Source organism: Elephas maximus, chromosome 23 (assembly GCF_024166365.1).
Source record: "Elephas maximus indicus isolate mEleMax1 chromosome 23, mEleMax1 primary haplotype, whole genome shotgun sequence".
In the NCBI taxonomy this organism is placed as follows: domain Eukaryota; kingdom Metazoa; phylum Chordata; class Mammalia; order Proboscidea; family Elephantidae; genus Elephas; species Elephas maximus.
In genome coordinates, this window is record NC_064841.1 from 51,195,876 (window position 1) to 51,218,572 (window position 22,697).

At 36.5% G+C, this 22,697-nt stretch overlaps 1 protein-coding gene across 3 annotated transcripts in view; it reads right to left on the reverse strand.

Annotated features, from left to right (window-relative positions):
- Positions 1-22,697, reverse strand: part of XPO4 (exportin 4) — a 193,104-nt gene that overhangs the window by 21,139 nt on the left and 149,268 nt on the right. For all 3 annotated transcript variants that reach the window (XM_049867644.1, XM_049867642.1, XM_049867643.1), the window contains 9 exons: positions 15,643-15,819; positions 14,734-14,876; positions 14,096-14,241; positions 13,073-13,250; positions 5,230-5,389; positions 4,343-4,512; positions 3,226-3,400; positions 1,680-1,973; positions 532-712 (listed from right to left, as the gene is read on the reverse strand). In XM_049867644.1, coding sequence (XP_049723601.1) covers positions 532-712; positions 1,680-1,973; positions 3,226-3,400; positions 4,343-4,512; positions 5,230-5,389; positions 13,073-13,250; positions 14,096-14,241; positions 14,734-14,876; positions 15,643-15,819 — 1,624 coding nt within the window. The remainder of the gene's footprint in view (positions 1-531; positions 713-1,679; positions 1,974-3,225; positions 3,401-4,342; positions 4,513-5,229; positions 5,390-13,072; positions 13,251-14,095; positions 14,242-14,733; positions 14,877-15,642; positions 15,820-22,697) is intronic.

Below are 22,697 nucleotides of genomic sequence, written 5' to 3' on the forward strand. Positions count from 1 at the left end.
TTCAAAGTGTGCCCTGTCAATCCCAAATTCAGTGCTTCCCACCTCAACGGCATCCCCACTTGACACTCCATGAAGCGCTCAGGTTTTCTGGAGTGGCCACCTCAGAGGACATGGGGGAATCACTAGTCAACAAGGCATCACTGTGAAGAGTGTGGCCTCTGGAACCATCTGCAGGGATCTGAATCTTAGTCCTGCAACATACTAGTGAAATCTGTGGGCAAGTTACTTAACCTCTCTGTGTTTCAGTTTCCTCGCTTATAAAACGAATGTAACAATGATATCTATTTCATGCTATTGTGATGGGTATGAACAGAGCATTTCATAAAGCTCAACAAATGGAAGATATCACTACAATTATTCTTACGAGAGGAGAGCCAAGATGGGAGGGCTGCTGGTTACCCTTCATGTCAATCAAAGATACCGACTTTCGTCTATTTTGCGCACTGAATTTTTTCATGGGATTTCACTTAAAGAAAACATTCCTTTGCTTTAATTAAGAAAAAAGGGCAATATCAACACACTACGCCATACCTGTATCACTGAAATCTATGAATTCTTTTGATAGAAGATTAGTAAGAAGTTCCATAATGAGAAGCAGGTCTTGGTATTGTTCTTCTTCTGCTGTAACATCTATTCTCTGCCGCCCTAAATTATTCTTAGAGTATACTTGCAACAGAGTAAGGCAGGCTTCATATAAATTCATAGCTTTGGACTGTAAGAGAGTATACAAAAATTATGCTACTAGGTATAGCCTACTTGGGAAATACAGATATTCATGAAATTTAAAAATATAGCCTAGATGAATTTACTGTGAATTCCAATAGTAGCTCTTATTTTAAACTATACGAAGATATTAATGATAAGGGAAAAGCATATATTAAGATTACTATTTAAGATATCAGCAGTTTGCTAACAATAAAACTTGACGTTCAATTTTTGTTCACTTAATAATAAACAGTAGGTAAGATGGTAAGATTCTTCTGCCATTCAACTTCCTGTATAGTGGTCTTAAACATCAGAATAAATTCCAACTGGCCTGCCCAATCATTAATGCTTCTGTGACTATAATATCTACAAAATATAACCTTATTTTTGGGTAGATCCCTCTGATAAAGCCAAAAAAAAATTACAGTTCAGGAACCCAGAGTAAGTGGTTTGGGATGAGATACATGCTAGATTGCTAACAAACACAAATACATTCCTTTAAGGCTGTTTTAAAGCAACTTTTCAAAATAATTTAATGGGGCAAAGAAAATAACCCTTTCTTACTCAATATATGGGAATTTACTGTAACTAAACATCCATCTGATTTATGAAATAAAGATATAAACTGCAATTAAAAGTTTAAGTCTTAAGGTTCCAAAATTTTCTAGGAAAATCTATTTGTTTAATCAAATATTCCTCACTGAAATTAATCTGATTGAATAACATATTAAAAAAAAAATTTTTTTTTTTATTAGCCCAGAGAAATTACTGATTTTTAAAACACTTTTCAGGGTAAGAATTTTTATTTATTCGGTGTGCCTTCTTCTGAGTTCCTTTTTAAATAGTCTTTCTAAAAATCTTTTAGAGGCATACAAATATGACTTAAGATAATATTCATCACACCTAAAGAAAAGTATTTTATTATAGCTTTAAAATTTTTTAATCCTAAAAGAATAAACTTAGAATGTGCTTACCTCTCCAAGATAGCATATTTGTTTATGTGCAACTTCAACAAAAACTTCTATTATGAGATTTACAGTCTCTGGGGTATTTTTATAAACTTCCATCAATCCAATGCAATTGGTAAGGAAGTCCATTAGAAAATTAAAAAGGATTGCTACATTGTCAATCTGGGTAGCCTCAGCAATGCCACAAAGTGCCTCCAACGTAGCAGTGATTTCTTGCTTGACTTCCTCTTGCTGACACATCTGCTGAAAGTTGTCTTGATTTATCACTCTTAAGAATCGCTGCTGAAGTGGTTGAAGAACCTATAAAAATACAGCATAAATATTCTAAAAGTTCAATTCACATGCTTTATTTTCTCAATTTGGATAAATATTGACTTTTCAAAATATCTTATTGTTGGAGGCAGGGCAAGCACAGAAAACAAGGAATATGTGAAGAAACTTTACAATCCCCATTTTAAGGATCATCCTAACTTCTGGTATATACAAATAAATGACACACACTGTACAAATGACACCACTGAACACTATCTCCTCAGTGCCATTCAGACAACTCTGGCTTCTCCTCTGCACATCTTCCCAAATGGTTAGCCCCCCCACCCTCCCAAAACAAAAAGGCTAAAGAATTAAGGCTATACAGCAGGAGTTTGCAAACTTGTTCTATAAAGAGGCAGAGAGTAAATATTTTATACTTTGCAGGCCATACAGTCTCTGTCCCAACAACTCAACTCTGCCACTGTAGCATGGAAACAGCCAACTGAATAAAACTGTGTTTCAATAACAGTTTATTTAATAAAGCATAGAGCAGGCCTAATGTGGCCAAGGGGCTGTAGTCTGTCAATCTCTGCTGTCCAGGGTCAGGCCCAACACAAAGTTCTTGCCTGTTTTTTACCTTCCCCAACTCCTCCTGGCACAAAACATAACTTCAGACAATCAGTCCTGCCCTGGGAATAAAGATGAGTACTCACATTCATGATGACAATGTCTTAATTCTATTTAGAGCTGACCATTTGATAATACAATTGTTTAAACTAGAAATAGATAGCCTGGTTTTCCCCTGGTGCTTAAGTCACACAAGATTGCCTCACTTTATTACTGTGCCCTGCCTCCCCAACACTTAAAAGCACTCCAGCCACAAGGACGACAGGTTGGCAATCTACATACACTGGTAACTCTTGGTCCCCAATTTAAAGTTTATTCTATTAGGCAATGGGTCCATGTTAACCTGCATCTTCTTGTTAATGGAGAATTAATATGCCATTTTGGGCTCTTATCGGAGGAAAGGAATTACAATATCAGTGTAATGACAAGTTCGGGGAAAATATGCTTGAACTACAGAACATTTGATAATATCATACAAGCAGGCATGGACAAATTACATGATAATACTTGCTTAAAAAATGATGAGCTCCAACCTATTCATTAGGAAAGAAAAGCATCAGAAAAACTATGACTAAAATGTTCACATCTCCATAGACTATTTTATGGCAACACAGAGATACAGCATCTACAGAGTTATACAAGAGGGTGCAATCAAAATAGAGGGAACTGTTACCTCTGTCCAATACTGTTGTTTGGTTTCTGTGTCCATATGGGCAAAACCTCCTAAAACTAGAGCCTTCATCAGTGTCCTCTGCACAGGACTTGACAAGAAATTAAGAGGTGGGCTTCGTCTTGCAAACTGCTTAGCTAAATTCCACCAGTTTTCACACTGAATTACTAAGTTTGCCCTGTAGACAGAAATCACAAGACATAAGATTTATTACCTACATTATATGTATACTAACAAAAATTGAAGGTAACTGAATTTAATTAATTTTTTAAAGCATAGAACAATATCCTCGGTATAGGCCTTGGAATCAAACAGACCTGTATTTGAATCCCACTAGTTGTCTGACACGTAAAACTCATTTAATCTCTGTTAACCATAAGATTCCTGGTCTATAAAACTGGAATAACGAGAGTAATAATAACAGCCCTAAATCATAAGCCTGAGACAGATGTGACAATCGAATGAGATACTGCATATGAAGTGCACCAAACCAAACCAGTTGCCATTGAGTCAATTCTGACTCATAGCGACCCTATAGGACAGAGTAGAACTACCCCATAGAGTTTCCAAGGAGCACCTGGTGGATTCAAACTGCCAACCTTTTGGTTACCAGCCAGTACCCAGCAAAGTATAAAAAGTCAATAAATAGTAGCCAACAACAATAGTAATAATAATGGTGTGATGATATACCTATATGCTCAGAAACATGAAAACATTTCCAGGATTTGCTGTAGAAAGCACTAAAATTTTTACTTTGGAACATTAGTTTAAATACAGTTTTTGTTGTTAAATGGGGAAAATACTAATAGGACGGCTAAGAAATAAAATGAGAATATTCTGTAAGAAAAGTGTTTTTTAAAACATAAGTTACTAAATAAAACTTATGTGTTACTCAAAGTTCTCTGATGCTGGATAACTGAACAGTTACTGCAATCCTCAGCTGTAACCTGGTTCCATGGGAAAGTACTACATGAACGTATAAGAATAGCATGATAGGGATTTTTAAAACACACTGCTCCAAAAATCTAAGGTCTATCTAGACTTAGGACCATACAGCTATATGCCAGTTGAAAAAGTACACAAGTACACACACACGGACTGCCACTGACAATCTGCTTACCTTTCTCTTCTTTCTACCAAAGTCACAAGTAACTGTACAGTGTCACTTGCAAGGTCCTGCTCACTACTCCACACGGAGAGGTTACTGATGACTTTTTGTAAGAGGTAGCCAATAATCCACTGAGAACCCTCAGTATCTGCTCCAAATGCCGTACTGAATGGCAGACTTATCTTAAGAGAGAAAACACATTTTTAAGGTCATAAAGATGAATCAGCTGGAAAAAAATCCATAAAAAAGGCAAACTGAAATTAACATCTTATTCTGAAGTATTGCTTATTTAACATCAATTTTATAAATATGCTCATTTCCATAAATCCAAAAAGACATCCTCAACCCACTTACATACACTTCCCAATGTGATTTTCCTATCAACTTTTATTCTTGTGTTACTAACACACCATGATATTTACACTAAACACAAGGAACATAAATTAACCCATTCTCAAATTGTAATCTGTAATTTGATACTGGTTAAAATAAACTCAATCAAATGATATGCTCTAAGAAAGTTCTTGTTAGTTGCCATCAAGTTGATTCTGACTCGTGGCGATCCCATATAGGCAGAGTAAGAACTGCTCCATAGGGTTTTCAAGGCTGTAACCTTTTGGAAGCAGATGCCAGGCCTGTCTTCCAAGGTGCCTCTAGGTAGGTTCCAACAACCAACCTTTTGGTTAATCCTCCAACACTTAATCATTTGCACCATGCAGAGACTCCCTAAGAAAAGTTATTGAAACAGTATTGCATTCATACAGTTCTCTTTGATGTGGAAGATGTTCCAGTTCTTAAAGTTACGTTGTGATGAGAAAAATCATCAAGAAAAATATTTCCATTTCTACTGCTGCCATCATCATAAATGCAAATGAAGTTAAACAGTTTTACATTCTGACCTGATCATACAGTTTTTCATCCACCAGCAGATAAGTCTTTGCCCAGCGTTTTAGAAACCAAACAATATCTTTCCCCATTTGGGGGCTTAGTAGATGAGTTAGATCTGCTCTTATTGCCCGAGATTCAACTTCTGAAACCCTTAGAATGGCAGATAACAGCCTGTAGGTATAAAACAGAATTTGCTTATTTATTTATTGGTTGTCTAACCATATGTATTTTTCAAGTCTGTTCCCCACCCCCCTCACCTCTCTGGTTTTAGGATAGGCTATACTTGGAAAATTTCACCAAGGGGGTTGTAGACAGATGACCCATTTTGTTTCTAACCTTTCAGGAAATAGGAGATAAGACAAAGAAAAGGACTAGACTAGAACATTAGAACAACACTAGAAACATTCTCTGTTGAAGCTGTGTGTGATTCAGTATTACTGTCTACAGGGAATTTTCAGATTGAGAATGGAAGAATACATAAAATTACATATTCAGAGTACATGCTAAATTCTTTGAGCACTCATCACTCTTAAAACTCCCACAGACGCAAAAAAACTCCCACGGCTAGCACTATTTGTTTTTATACATGGTGTCTTAGTCAACTAGTGCTGCCGTAACAGAAATACCACAAGTGCTTGGCTTTAACACAGAGTTTAGTTTCTCACAGTAAAGTAGCCTAGAAGCCCAAATTCAGGATGTCAGCTCCAGGGGAAGGCTTTCTCTCTCTACCCCCTAGACTAGGAGCTTCTCTGCACAGGGACCCTGGGTCCAAAGGACATGCTCTGCTTCCGGCGCTGCTTTCTTGGTGGTATGAGGTCCCCCATCTCTCTGCTTGTTTCTCTCTTTTAGATCTAAAAACAGACTGGCTTACGACACTATCAAATCTTGTATATCTCATCAATACAACTGCCACTAATCCATCTCATTTCATCATAGTGACAAGATTTACAACACATAGGGAAATCACATAAAATGGTGAACAATAACACAATACTGGGACTTATGGCCCAGCTAAGTTGACGGATATTTTGGGGGGACACAATTCAATCCATGACACACGGTCATGTTAAAGAATGTAGAACCAGGGAACTGACTTATTCAGAATGTTTTGAATATTGATCCTTGTCTCTAAATCTGATAGTCCTACTTCCTAACAAACTTGACCCTTGACGGCATTTTCAAATAAAAGTCTTGCTGGAATAATTCCTATGTAAGTGCACATACTTATTTCAAGGCACATACTTATTTCCCTTCCTACACTATACAATTCACGTGGCTGTGGGGTTTCAATAACATAGCTTAACATTCCAGGATGTGGGGGTGTGGCATATATATTTAACTTTAGTCAAAAAGTAAAGTTGCAAAGGATGTACTTAAAAGAACGTGTTATACCATCATATTATGAATATCAATGCCAAGACCTGGATTCTAATCACCTGAAGTTTGGCTTCCATTACTTTCTTCACTGCTCTCAAGAAGACTGAAATTATCTCCTTGTAATTGAATCTTATGAACATGTTCTTTATCCAACTATGTCTCACAAGTACTTTATACTGTCGACCACACCTCATTTGTGAAATAATTTCTTCCCTTCAGTTTCCCTGGTACCATACTTCCCAGATGTCCCTAAGTGCATTTATTTCTTCATAGTCTTTATTACAGCCCACTCTTCCTCTTCCTTCTTTAAATCAGATGAATTTTAGGATTCCACCCAAAACCTCTTCTTTTTTCAGTGTCCACTCCCTGTACTACCAGTCCTCAAACTTTTATAAATATTTTAGCGAGTATGTGAACAAAAAAAACCCAAATACTTCACAATACATTTAGGTTATTAATATACCAATTTTGTCCCATAATATTAACCATTTTAGCTGATATAATTTCCAGTTTAATGAAATTTGAAATAAAACAGTTACATTAATCCTTTACATTTAGGCACTGGAATTTAATCAACATAGGGTTTAGATAACCACCATCATCGTTTTGAAAAATAAACTTTTTTTTTACCAGTTAGAAAGTTTACATTGTTTCTCCTTCTCCTTAAACCTTTATTTCAATTCCATTTCCCGCAAAGAATATTATCCTAATATAATAAATTTTGAATGTTACATATTTTATTGATTATATAGAACATATTTCTCTGAAACAAATATTATATACATAAATTGAAATGTAAGTTTTTAAAATTTCCAATGATGTTAAGATTCTAAATGTTTAAGCATTATCTTCTGGATTGAGCTATTGTTATACTTATTAGTACACAGTTGAGCAAAACATAATATAGATTTAAATAAATTATTAAACATTAAAATATTATGCATCTCTTCATGAGATTAATGTAGCAGTGTTTTATTTTTTCCAATTAAAGTATCTGTGTATAAATATCACTTATTGCTAGAATGAGACATGGTTGAGCATAATTTGATTCCTATTTTTCATTCTAACAGAAGCACAGAGAAAACTTGTTCACATAAGTGAATAGAAGGCATTTAAAAAGAGCTGTGTCATCCAGTTGTTTGCACTTCTTCCATATTATATGCAAAAATTACCAAGATCACCTAAAAATTTTTTTAATAATCCATCAACTGACAACTTAAATCCATCTACAATTTTATTAATGCAAAAGATTGAAGACATCCTGATTTATAAAATAATTTACTACCTGTTTTTATACCATATGCAGGTCTCAGGCAGATAAATGTGAGGCTTCCTTGGAGCCTTCCTTGATCCCTTACTCTCTCCTCACCACCATATTGAAATCAATCATAAAAGTTCTGTATAGTTCTCTCTTGAAACACTTTTCAAATCCATCAGCTCTTTCCATCCTCCCTGCCATTATTACTACCACATATGTCTCCTAACATGTTTGCATCCTTTAAATCTATCCTCCACAGAATAACTCTAAAACAATTTGATTAGTTCATTTCCCTGCTTTGAATCTTTTTCATCACTTTTACTTCTACCTCATTAGCCCAGCCTACAGCACCCTTACCTACCTCTCCATCTTCATTTCATATAACATGGCCATCATCCTTCCTCACCATGTATATGTTGTTCTTGTCAGGTACCGTTGAGGCAGTTCTGACTCATGGTGGCCCTATGTACTACAGAATGAAACATTGCCTGGTCCTGCACCACGCTCACAATCGTTGTTATGCTTGAGCCCACTGGGTCAGTCCATCCCGTTGAGGGTCTTTCTCTTTCTCACTGACCCTGTACTTTACCAACCATGATGTCCTTCTCCAGGGACTGATCTCTCCTGATAACACATCCAAAGTATCTAAGACATAGTCTCACCATCCTTGCTTCTAAGGAGCATTCTGGTCATACTTCTTCCAAGACAGACTTGTTCATTCTCTGGCAGTCCATGGTATATTCAATATTCTTTGCCAACAGCACAATTCAAAGGTGTCAATTCTTCTTCGGTCTTACTTATTCGTTGTCCAGCTTTCGCATGCATATGATGCGATTAAAAATACCATGGCTTGGTTTTTTTTTTTTTTTTTGGGTCAGGCGCACCTTAGTCTGCAAGGTGACATCTTTGCCTTTCAACCCTTTCAACAGTTCCTTTGCAGTCGATTTGCCCAACACAAGGTGTCTTTGATTTCTTGACTGCTGCTTCCATGGGTGTTGATCGTGGATCCAAGTAAAATGAAGTCCTTAACAACTTCAATCTTTTCTCTGTTTATCGTGATGTTTTATTGGTCCAGTAGTGAGGATTTTTGTTTTCTTTATGTTTAGGTGTAACCCATACTGAAGGCTGTGGTCTTTGATCTTCATCAGTAAGTGCTTCCAGTCCTCTCACTTTCAGCAAGCAAGGCTGTGTCATCTGCATACTGCACACTGTTAATAAGTCTTCCTCCAATCCCGATGCCTCCTTCTTCTTCATACAGTCCAGCTTCTTGGATTATTTGCTCAGCCTACAGATTGAATAGGTATGGTGAAAGGATACAACCCTGATGCACACCTTTCCTGACTTTAAACCATGTGGTATCCCCTTGTTCTGTTCGAACAACTGCCTCTTGATCTATGTACAGGTTCCTCAGGAGCACAATTAAGTATTCTGGAATTCCCATTCTTCAAAATGTTATCCATAATTGTTAGGATTCACACAGTTGGATGCTTTTGCATAGTCAATAAAACACAGGTAAACATCTTTCTGGTATTCTCTACTTTCAGCCAGGATCCATCTGACATCAGCAATGATATCCCCGGTCCCACGTCCTCTTCTGAATCTGACCTGAATTTCTACAGTTTCCTGTCAATATACTGCTGCAGCCACTTTTGAATGATCTTCAGCAAAATTTTACTTGCATGTGATATTAATGATATTGTTCTATAATTTCCACATTTGGTTGGATCACCTTTCTCGGGAATAGGCATAAATATGGATCTCTTCCAGTCAGTTGGCCAGGTAGCTCTCTTCCAAATTTCTTGGCATAGATGAGTGAGCACTTCCAGCACTGCATACGTTTGTTGAAACATCTCAACTGATATTCCGTCAATTACTGGAGCCTTGTTTTTCCCCCAATGCCTTCAATGAAGCTTGGACTTCTTCCTTTAGTACCATCGGTTCCTGATCATGTGCTACCTCTTGAAATGACCGAAAGTGGACCAACTATTTTTGGTATAATGACTCTGTGTATTCCTTCCATCTTCTTTTGCTTTAGCTACTCTATGTTCAAAAGGAAGTTTCAGAGTCTCTTCTGACATCCATTCTGGTCTTTTCTTCCTTTCTTGTCTTTTTAATGACCTCTTGCTTTCTTCATGGATGATGTCCTTCTACAACTCGTCTAGTCTTCAGTCATCAGACTTCAACGCAGCAAATCTGTTCTTGAGATGGTCTCTAAATTCAGGTGGAATATACTCAAGGTCGTACTTTGGCTTTTGTTGACTTCTTCTAATTTTCTTCTTTCAACTTGAACTTACATATGAGCAACTGACGGTCTGTTCTGCAGCTGGCCCCTGGCCTTGTTCTGACTGATGATATTGAGCTTTCCCATCATCTCCTTCCACAGACATAGTCAACCTGATTCCTGTGTATTCCATCTGGAGAGGTCCACATATATAGCTGCCATTTACGGGTGAAGAAAGGTATCTGCAATGAAGAAGTCATTGGCCTTGCAAAATTCATCATGTGATCTCCGGCATTGTTTCTAGGCTGTATTTTCCAACTACTGATCCTTGTTTGTTTCCAACTTTTGTACTCCAATCATCGGTAATTATCAATGCATCTGGATTGCATGTTTGATCAATTTCAGACTGCAGAAGCTGGTAAAAATCTTCAATTTCTTCATCTGTGGCCTCAGTGTTTGATGCGTAATGCCACGTATATACACCAGCCATAGAGAATTTTCTCTTCCAAGCCTTTGCCTATGCTATTGACATTGACTGGGGTGCTCTTTCCTGCAAACCCCTATTCACCCTTTAAGTATCAGTTTAAATGCTATCTCTCCCAAGAATTTCAACTCCCACCCACTCCTCCAATAGGATAGTTGAACCTACGTGCTCCCACACCACTTCTATAATACTTTTATTATTTCCTCAGTTCCTGACACAGAGGAGAGTTGAAAAAACTAAGACATCAAAAAACATTAATTCTTGATATCCCAATACTGATATGCCAATCCTACTTCAATTTCTTAAGCATGCTATCTAAACACACTTTATATTCAGACAGCACTCAAAGTTTCCCATACTTTCCAAATTAATCAAGATGACATTTTCATTTCATGAGCCAAAAGGGAGCACAGTAAGTTAAATAAAACTTTAACTTCTCACTACCTCCCACTGCTATCATTCTGGTCTGGGCCATCATCGTCTTTCTCTTGGATGACTGTAATTAGCCTCCTATGTAGTGTCTCTGCTTCTACCTTTGTCCTCCTATAGTTTACTCTCAATCCAACAGTCAGAGTAACCTTTTTACACATAAGTTACTGTTCTTCTCAAAACCCTACAGTAGTGTCCCCCTTTATTCAGCCAAAGAACTTACAAGGGCCTAAAGACCTTATGAGATTTCTTCTTTTCCCCCCTCACTCTGCTCAACCCATAATGGCATCCCTGCTGTTCTCTGAACCTACCAGGCATGCCTCAGGGCCTTTTCATTAGCTGTTCCCTCTGCCTGGAATGCTTTTCCTCAGATATCTTCATGGTCAACTCCCTTACCAATCTCAAGTCTCTGCTCAAAAGTCACCTTCTAAATAAGGCCTACATGGATTCCCTTATTTAAAATTACGAACAATCCCAAAAACCTGCATTCTTGATCCCCCCTTACCTGACTCAGTTTTTTACCCACAGCACTTATCATTTCCTAACTTACTATATAATTGACTTCTTTATTATCCCCCTCCCCCACAAGGAGCTCTAAAAAAAAGGAGAGTGATATTTGTGGGTTTTGTTCACTGATGTATCCCAACCCCAGAAGAGTGTGTCTGGCACATAGTAGGTATTCAATAATTATTTGTTAAATGATTACTTTTTCAATAAATGCAAAATACTTTTTTTTAATCAAACAAGGAATGTTTCTGCCACATAACAATCAATTTCACATTAATTCTTTGGACTAAAAATGGTTTATCCTCAGGCAAGGGATATGTTGTCCCAGCCCTCACCTCAGCCCTCCATAGTCTGTGCTCTCAGACACCACAGTGTTTTGCTCCCACACTGATACCTGTACTGGCAAAAATTGAAAAAGCACTTAAAATACAAGGAAAGCATTCCTGCTCGTACTGCCTAGGCAAGAAATATGACAAATGTATAACGTGACAGCACCCTTGAACAAACTGCCTTTGAAATTAACATTCACCAGGAACTAAACCAAAGCAAAACCCTTAATTTCCAGACACTAAAGGAAATGTTTATAGTAATCCCAAAAGGAGATAACATTTTCAATAGAGCATTTCGATATTTTACTTCAAACATGAGAATGCAATAAAGGAAATAAATTCCCAAATATTTCCTTGATAGCACCTTAATATTTCAACTTAAAAGAATCATTTTCTATTGCATAGGTTTAAATGATATGCAGGCGATTTTGCATTAAAAAAAATATATAAGAAGAAGAATGAAGGGGAAAGCACCCTGCTACAGTTACTGATTTTGTAATTGGCAAAAAACAATGTTATTATCATTACTGACATCTATGCCTACAACCTAAACTTAAAAGATACTAAAATTTAAAATGCTACCCTCAGATTTACTTTTAGGAGCACAGTTAGTCCAAATTTACCCTTTCTTAATTTCATCATTAAGAATTAATGAAAAATTTGCCATTAATATTTAGGAATATTAAGTGAATGCTCTCATTTGAGGCACTGCTGTCTTGTAACTTCCCCGGACAGCACTGTCAAGATTCACATATGCAGGAAAAGTACTTTTATTATATAAGATAAAAATTATAATTTTCCTTAAGATTGTACTGAAATATAGTTTTAGCTTTTATGAACAATAAATACTTGTTAACTTTCATCTAGTTTTCTAAGAATCTCAAATTCTTTTTTCCATCATTGACGGTGCTTGTATATACATCACTACTGCTTTCTCATGGACAAGGAATATGGTCACAGTACATCAGTGTACATCAGATCAAATGACCATGCAAAGTCTCACTGTATTCAGAATAATTTTACACACGTTTTTCTCAGTACTGGATATAGCTATCAATTCTCACTAGAGTGGCACTACTTAAATATACTTAGTACTTGTAATCCTTTTGTATTTCAAGGCTTCTCCAAGTTTTATTTTCTTTCATGTATCGGATTTACAACGTGCCTATTACTTGAGTCATCTACCCATCAACTCAGAATTTATAAAACAGTATAAATTACAAGAGCACAGCTATAGAGTTCATATTACCTAATCACAGAATCTGTTCTGTTGTACCCTGGGATGGAAGAAGCCTTTTCTCCTGGAGATCCCAAAATTTGAAGTGTTGTATTAATGTCAACTTCAGATGAATGCTTAATGGAATATTCCATTATTTCTGGAGGTATTAGCGGAGTCTCTCCCTGAGTATCATCAGCTAAGAGGTAGCCTTCAGTTTAAAAAAAATTAAAAATGAACACTTAACAAATCTACATTTATCAAATTGCACTGTAAAGGTTTTCAGTTTTATTTGATTTATATACATCATATAAATTGATGTAAAAGTAAATCATAAATGCTAATCTGTTATTTCAAGTTTGAGTTAGAAGAACTTTCTATTTCTCAGATAATTAATCCTCAAAAATACAGAAAAATTCAAAGGATAAATGTTTTATTCATCAATTTTATAATTCCATATGACACGTAGGTTTTTTAGTCTACTACCTTTTAATAATTCTAATATATTTTGTAAAGTTAATAAAAAAAAATAGGAATTCTATTATCTACATCAAAAGTCGATATTCGGGAATTACTTTTTCAAAAGTTGAGCTTTTTTTTTTTACTGATTATGTTTAAAGTACAGAAACACTCAGAGTATGGTGGTTAAGAATGAAGACCCTAAAAGTCAGACTGCCTAAACATGCATTCTGGCTCCAAAAATTAATAGCAGTATGACCATGGCTAATTTCTTATACTCGCTAAGTCTCAGCTTCTTCATTTATAAAATGAGGATAGTAATAATAATAATACCTAATAATTTCACTAATTCAGTGGGCTACTATGAGAAATAAATGGGATCCACATAAAATATTTGGTATGCAAAAGACACCGTATACAAGCTAGCCATCCTTTTTAAAAACGTATCTGTAGCTCTGTGACAGACAACAGCTGTATCCAAATTTCATCCATTACTATGTATGGACTACAGTTTTTAATATTTAACATACAAAGCTTATTTTTAGGTTTAAACTGCCCAATTGCCAATTACATTTTAAGAAAGAACGATCAACCAACCTGTAACTAAAATAAGCCAATGGATATCTTCATACAGATCATCAAGCATTTTGTTGTCAACAGTGCCTGAAACAGGTGAAGCAAGTAATTGCTGCTGGTGTCGTTGTAACTGACCATGGAGCCTTGTTACTCTTTCTTCTAATAAACTAAAAGGGGAAAAAAAGAATAGCTTCATAAAATTCAATAATCAAAGACCCAGAACAACTTATAACCTCCACTTATTAGACAACATAAATTGTTAGCAAAAAAAAAATACAAAAATATAGTACACAAGTAGATTCTCACAGCACTGTAGCAATTGTGATTTATTGTTTATGACACAGAATTAAAACACTGCTTTACAAACAATCAAGATTTACAACGGGAATTTGAAAACTGGTTATTCCAAGTTTTATTTATAAGGCTCAAATCATTTCTCATACCATGTTTTCCATTATCTCTCTGTCATCTATCCTGTAGTGCCTGTGCTCCAAAAGTATATGCCAAGGAATGCAATCATGAGTATGTTTCTGTCCATTTGTTCCAGCGGGCTGGAATATGGGGTGGGGCTGTTTAAAGTCTTTAAACACTTTAAGTGCTCTCCAGGGAATTGTGAACATAGAATATTTCTCCATGGGGTTTCTTTGGACTGTTTGTACCTTGTAAGAAGAGGTATACAGTGTTCTGCAGCAATTCTTCCTAGCATTCCTACACTGGCTAGTTGGTCAGAAAACTGGTCTCGATCATCTTCTTGAAGTTCACTTATTTCTTCTTCCTCACGAGAGGCCACACCATTGGCAGTCTATTTAGATTAAAGAAATAAACAATTAGGAACTGCACTACTTTGCTCAATAAAACATGAGTTTCTATTGCATTGTATAATAATTTCCAGCACTGAAAATAAAAAGTAGAGCTGGATATAGTCAATCTCCTAATGTAGTTGTCAAGGGATGACTACACTGGTAGCCGTATTAGTTACGAAAAGAAGGCGGAGAGAAAAAGAGAAGGAAATAGAGCGTTATTTACTCCCGCCAGGCACATATGTAAACTGAGCTAACTGCACACCCACAACCCACCTCCCCTACCAGAGAATTTAACCTCTATCACTGAGAAGATCTGACATCTTTAAGAACCATGGTCCTTTCGATACACGAAGTCATTCACATTGCCTGACAACTATAAAGACACAGGTAGGAACCGATAACTTAAAGAAGGTAACTGCAACTAATACCACATAAAAAGAACTCATTCAGACAATGGAGATAATATTTACGCTCAGTCTAATAAACCCACGCAACACAGTGCCATCAAGTCGATTCCGACTCATAGTGACCCTATAGGACAGAGTAGAACTGTCCATTAGAGTTTCCAAGGAGCGCCCGGCGGATTTGAACTGCCGACCCTTTGGTTAGCAGCTGTAGCACTTAACCACTACGCCACTAGGGCTTCCCTCAGTCTAATACTCTCAACAAAATTTTCTGAGGAAGCCCAACCTCAATTTCTAGTATTATACAATGTATAACCAGTCTACGATTAGATTTTTAATTACCATTTGACTTAAAACTCACCAAATTCCTTGTGCCATCTGGAGCAGCTAGATGGCACTGAATATAGGAATTAAAGACTTGAACTGCATGCTGTGTAAAAAAGCCTTTATGGAAATGTTTGTCATCTTGGACCAAAGTTAGCCAGGACTCCAGCAATTTATCATATGCTTCCATGTATACCATGTCATCTTTATCGAGCTAGAAGAACATTCATAAAATAAATGGCCAGAGAAATAAAATGGACATTATAACAAGAGTCACACAGCTAAGCACATAGTTTTATAAATTTTTGCTTTAACAACAACTCCCAATTATTATTTAATACCTAGCTAAATGGGCTCATTCTGAAAATCACTAATCAATTCAAATACTGGGGTAAAAATGTATGGACTTTTCTTAATTCTCAGGCAGCCATAAATTTAAAATGTTAATTTTTTTAAGATTAGCTATTTAGTGCTTTGAGGAAAATTATTTTTCAAATAAAAATAATAGTAACTTTTTCCTATAGTCAATTAACAGAAATGTTAAAATAAAAAATACAAAATGTATATTTCCTAACATGCTGTAAAATGACTTTAGAGAAACTGAGGACAACGAAGAAAGAGACTGATCTGATCAGAATATTTAAGGATATGTGGGGATAATTTGGAAACCCTGGTGGCGTAGTGGTTAAGCACTACAGCTGCTAACCAAAGGGTCGACAGTTCAAATCCGCCAGGCGCTCCTTGGAAACCCTATGGAGCAGTTCTATTCTGTCCTATAGAGTCGCCATGAGTCGGCACCGACTCAACAGCACTGGGTTTGGTTTTGGTGTTTTTTGGGTGGATAATTTAACAGATGTTCCTTAAAAATAGACAACTCACTTCATAAAAACAAATCCCACAGAGTAGAAAAGTAATGTCTAGCCACCCATAACATTAGAGAAATATCAAAAGTGCCCCTTTATTAGGGAAAAACCGTAAGTTTAATAAGCATAAATACTTTGTAAACTTGGAAATGAATACTTTCCCCTCTACTTTTTTTTTTTTTTTGGGTTTATTTCCACCAGTTACATTTTCTTCTTACAAAGGAAACACACGTATACCACTTATGTGAACATATGAAAAAGGACCAGACAGACAGAAGACTAGGTAAAGCTCAATCGCTCCTTACCCTAAACCTCTGTTTAGATGAGGACTCTTTAGGTGAGAGCGCCACATAAGCCATAGCCATAATCCTGTCTGTGTGTGAGTTCACTTAACAGACTATACATGTTATATGTACATGTCAGCACAGTCTTAGTGAAATCTGTTAGCTTGTCATTCTTAATTTTTATCCTTCCTATTCTATCTTGTTCATTTAAGTCCCATTAGTGATTTAAAGTTTTAACACCAAAAGAAAACCACTGAGAAATAAAAGAGAAATTTTCAGAGAAAAAGATAACAGTGTACATCACCAGGACATTTTTTACAGAGCTATTTGTGACCCAAAAACTCACTAAATGGAGCTAACATTTTGTTAAAATGTCACTCTACCTAAAAAGCCTGCAAAGACCCAGAGGCAGGACTGAGCTTGGCATGAATACCAAAATGCCAATGTGCCTGGAGCTGACAATGGCAGGCCCAACATAACATGTCAGAGAGGCAGGCAGGCACAGATCAAGAGGACCTTTACAGGAAACTGGCTATTCTTCTAATTGTAGTGAGAAGCTACTGCAGTGTCTTAAGCAGAGATGTACTACATAATACAGCTCTTCAAAAAGAAATCACACTACTGACTCTGTAAAGTACGGTGGCTTGTGCTAGGGTAGAAATGTTGCCAAGCGCCAGACTGGATATATAGTTTGGAGGAAGGGCTGACAGGAAGCACACTCAGGGAGCTGAAAGTAAGGCCTGAGGAAGGGGAAAGCAAGGGTGGCACCTGGATTTTTATCCACAGCAGCTGGGAAGAGGCAGGAATGTGAGGTTGCATGTACAGGGAAATGGAGATTTCTATTTTGGGCATGTTAAGTTTGAGGTGCAAATCAGGCATCCAAGGGGGACTGTTCAATAAACTGATACCTGTTTAAAGTTTAGGGAAGAGTCAGGACTGGAAATATAAATTTGGGAATCATCAGCGTACAGATACCTATATATTTATTTCTAAAGTCACAAAACCAGAAGTATTCACCTAGGAGGAAGGTATTGATGAAGAAGAGGGACACAATCCACACAGGCGACTGAGAGGGTCCCTGAGGTAGGAGGTCACACCAGGAGTGTGTGGTGGCACAGGAGTCAAAATGTTTAAAGCTGAGAGTATGGGGAAACTATGTAAACAGCAAGCAATATATCCTGGAAGAAAATCTGTGATGACATGGATTTGAATATTAATTTTTTTTAACATGTATTAGTTCCGTCCTAAAATAATTTCAAAGTATTCTGCCATATTTAGGAGGAAGATTCTAAACATAAAACTGACTAAGGATAGCTCTATGGAGCTCAGTGTTTTACATATGCCTTAATCCCCTCACATTCTAATAACTTTTGCCATTAATCAGTAACCTTTATAAGGAATTTAATACATATCAATTTCTTCATCCACAAATTCACTAGATCAATGAAAAGGAGTACTTAGTATGTGTCAAGTACTATGCTTAGTGAAATGACATAAATCACGTACCACTCATGCTTTTTAAAAGGGAAAAGAGAAAAGCAAACAAAAAAACCTACAGAATATACACTAAAGGGTGTAAGAGATAAGCAAACACTCCAGGGTCAGTTCTTAACTATGAAGTCTGTCATATAAGAAATTTGTTCCAAATAAAGTAGTGGAGTCTTTGAACTATGTGTTTACTCCAAAAAGGTTACAACACAACTGCAAATACTGGCATTATATTAGTAAGTAGTAATTCCAGGACTTCTAAAGCTTTATTATACCCTAATCTACAACTCTGGAAACATCAAAAGAAGACAGAAGGAATACACAGAGTCACTGTACCAAAAAGAATTGGTCAACGTTCAACCATTTCAGCAGGCAGCATATGATTAACAACTGATGGTACTGAAGGAAGAAGTCCAAGCTGCACTGAACACACTGGTGAAAAACAAGGCTCTAGGAATTGACAGAATACCAATTGAGATGTTAAAACAAGCTGATACAGCGCTGGAAGTGCTCACTTGTCTATGCCAAGAAATTTGGAAGACAGCTACCTGGCCAACCAACTGGAAGAGATCCATATTTGTGCCCACTCCAAAGGAAGGTGATCCAACAGAATGCAGAAATTATCAACAATACCATTAATATCACACAAGTAAAATTTTGCTATAGCTCTTTCAAAAGTGGTTGCAGTAGTACATCGACTAAACTGTCAGAAATTATAGCTGGATTTAGAAGAGGACGTGGAACAAGGGATATCATTGCTGATGTCAGATGGATCATGGCTGAAAGCAGAAAATACCAGAATGATGTTTACCTGTGCTTTATTGACTATGCAAAGGGATTTGACTGTGTGGACCATAACAAATTATGGATAACACTGAGAGAAAGGGAAATCCAGAACACTTAATTGTGCTCAAGAGGAACCTGTACATAGACCAAGAGGCAGTCATTTGAATACGACAAGTGGATACTGTGTGGTTTAAAATCAAGAAAGGTGTGAGTCACAGTTGTGTGTTTTCACCGTACGTATTCAATCTGTATGCTGAGCAAATAATCCGAAAAGCCAGACTATCTGAAGAACACAGCGTCAGGAGTGGAGGAAGACATTAACAACCTGTGATATGCAGATGACACAACCTTGCTTACTGAAAGTGAAGAGGACTTGAAGCACTTAATGATGAAAATCAAAGACCACAGTCTTCAGTATGGATTACACCTCAACATAAAGAAAACAAAAATCCTCACAACTGGACCGATAAGCAACATCATGATAAACGCAGAAAAGACTGAAGTTGTCAAGGATTTCATTTTACTTAGATCCACGATCAACACCCATGGAAGCAGCAGTCAAGAAACCAAAGGACACACTGCACTGGGCAAATCTGCTGCAAAAGACCTCTTTAAAGTGTTAAAAAGCAAAGATGTCACTTTAAGGACTAAAGGGCACCTGACCCAAGCCATGGTGTTTTCAATCAATCACCTCATATGCATGTGAAAGCTGGACAAGGAGTAAGGAAGATGAAAGAAGAATTGATGCCTTTAAATTATCGTGTTGGCAAAGAATACTGAATATGCCACGGACTGCCAGAAGAATGAACAAATCTGTCTCGGAAGAAGTACAACCAGAATGGTCATTAGAAGCAAGGATGGCAAAACTTCGTCTCACATACTTTGGACATGCTATCATAAGGAACCAGTCCCTGAAGAAGGACATCATGCTTGGTTAAGCACAAGGTCAGTGAGAAAAAGACCCTCAATGAGATGGACTGACACAGGGGCTGCAAATTGGGTTCAAGCATAACAATGATTGTGAGGATGGTGCAGGACTGGGAGTGTTCCGTTCTGTTGTGCTAGGGTCACTATTTTTCAGAACTAACTCAACGGCACATAACAACAATCTACAACTTGCTTCTCTCGTTTCTGAAGCAAACAAATAGGCCCTCAACCTGCAAATACAGAGGTCTGGAACCTTCATCAGAGAGTATCGTCGCAATCTGTTATTCTAGCATCTTTATCAATGACCCAAAAAAGAAAAGTGATACAAGGTTCATTCTAGGTTCTCCAGATCAAGCTGGACCACCAGAATATTGCTACCAGATAATATGATCTGAGCACCTGGGTGAACTGCTTCCATTAAACTGTCTTCTTATCGTTCAGCCTTTCTTAACTCTCAGTGTACCAGGAAAAATTGTCATTATCTGGATCCAATGGACTCTTTTAAATTTTTTTATATTTTTATGCCATTTCATGAAAAATACTAGAATGAAGGGACAGTAAAAAGAGCATCATTAGATAATTTTAATAAGAATTTAAACATAGCAAACCCAAGTTTTTATTCCATATTTTCCTAACCTTGAAAGTATATATTCTCAAAATGGGCAACTTTCTTTGAATGCAACTAACTGGAACATATTCATTTTGTAAATGTTTGTAAAATCCATCTCTAATACATTCTAACTTATTGTTAACACTTGTACTTCTTCATGCATTATCAAAATGCATTACTTTTAAAAAACTTGGATGGGTGATAATTTTGTTGAAGAACAGACAGCTATATTCTTAGCTCCATAACTGCAAAATATTTTCATTTTTAGATGCATAAACACCAATTAGAATGATCAACCCAATGAATTTTTTTCACTCCTACATCATTTATTTTCTTTCAGTCACCTTTGGTACAATTACAAACCGTATCAAGTAAATTTTTTTACATGAACATGAAAAAATACTGTGCATATCCTTTCAGCAAAATAGGATGGTCCAAATTCGCGTCACAAAATAGAAGTTCTTCCTGTGGAATGACTGACAAGAATACCGTATTTTCTTTTCATCCTTGGAAATACAATGTTTACTCATCAATTGCTGAATTTGAAAAAACTTATCTAGAATATCATCAGCTAAAACTCAGCCTGAGATTTTGCTTATACTAATCAATTTTACCATCATTGTAACAGCCTAGGGAGTTGCCGCCTCTTTGCGTGCATCTTTTGATTCATTTAATCACCAGGAAATATGTCACTCTGTCAATTTTTTTCTCTTTATTATTATGAGCAGGAAATGAAAAGTTCTGAATCCGAAACAGTAGTCAATGAAACTCTTATGGCGGGGGACTAAAAAGATGGTCTCTCCAGACTTCTGTTATAGCTTTTTGAGAGATTATGCTTTTGGGCAATGCAATTAGAAAACTCAAGAGTAAGGAACCGCAGTGATTCATTTCACTTTTTATCATCCTTACACATGATTCCATCATCCTTCCATTTTCTTACTCTTTCAGTTCTTTTTATGTTGCTGTCAGCTGCCGTCAAGTCAGTCCCCGACTCACAGCAACCCCATGGCATAATGGAATTACACCTTTGTGATCCATAGAATTTTCGTTGGCTGACTTTCAGAAATGGATCCTCAGGCTTTTCTTCCTAGTCCATTTTATTCTGGAGGCTCCCCTGAAACTGTTCAGCATCATCACAACACATAAGCCTCCAGAGACTGGTAAGTGGTAGCTGCTCTCACTGCATAAGGTACTTATTGGACTTATAAAAGGGTGCAGATGTACCCACAGACTAATTGTAAGGCAGAATGTGTACCATTCTTTTGTTTTGTTTTGTTTTCTTAGGCCCTTTTTGTTCTTTCTAAGGTCTCAAAGAAAGAATAAAAGTAATGAAAAAAAAACAATCCTTACAAATAGTTAGAACTGTTCAAAACAGAAACTAAAAAACTAAAACTGGGTCCCACAGACTCTAATGGTATAAAAAAAAAGAGGGTTAAAGATGTTGTAAGAAAAAGCCAAATAAAATCTGTTACAGCACCACTGGTTGTCATGGTGTTGAGGATTCCATAACACTCACTGTCCCCTATATAAAAGTTCTAAGATTTTTTTTTTGTCTTATTTTTACTTAAATAGGAAAAATCCCTCTGAGGAGCTAGTATACTTCCTCCTTTTGCATGAGATTCTATTAAAGAACCATATCTCCCTTCACATGCTAAGATCTTCAAATCTGAAAATCAAACTTACTATCTACAGATAAGTTTATGATCTCTGTATCAGGGTTGTTCTTTTCCCTAGTCTTGACTTCCTACTCTTATTTAATCCTTATTTTCATTTTCAATTTTTAAAAGATTATTTCATTTTAAATGTTCCTTTTAGAAGCCACTAGAAATCTTTCACGGAACAAACAGGTTATAAAAACATAAAATAATGTCTAATACAGTTTCAACTGTTTTGTTTATCTTTCTTCTTTCTGCCTAGGATATATCCCCTCTTCTAAAGTCTACTTGATTCATGGAACAGCAGCTATGAAGAGCGACCTTATATAGAACAAGACACCATTTGAAGGGCTAATTGATCGCTAAAGGAGTTCACTAAAAATGAAATTTTACTTCCTTAAGAATATCTACTGAATAGGAGCCACGTTGTGATAAATATGAAAGTTCACTTCAGCATTACCTAAAATAGCACAAATAAA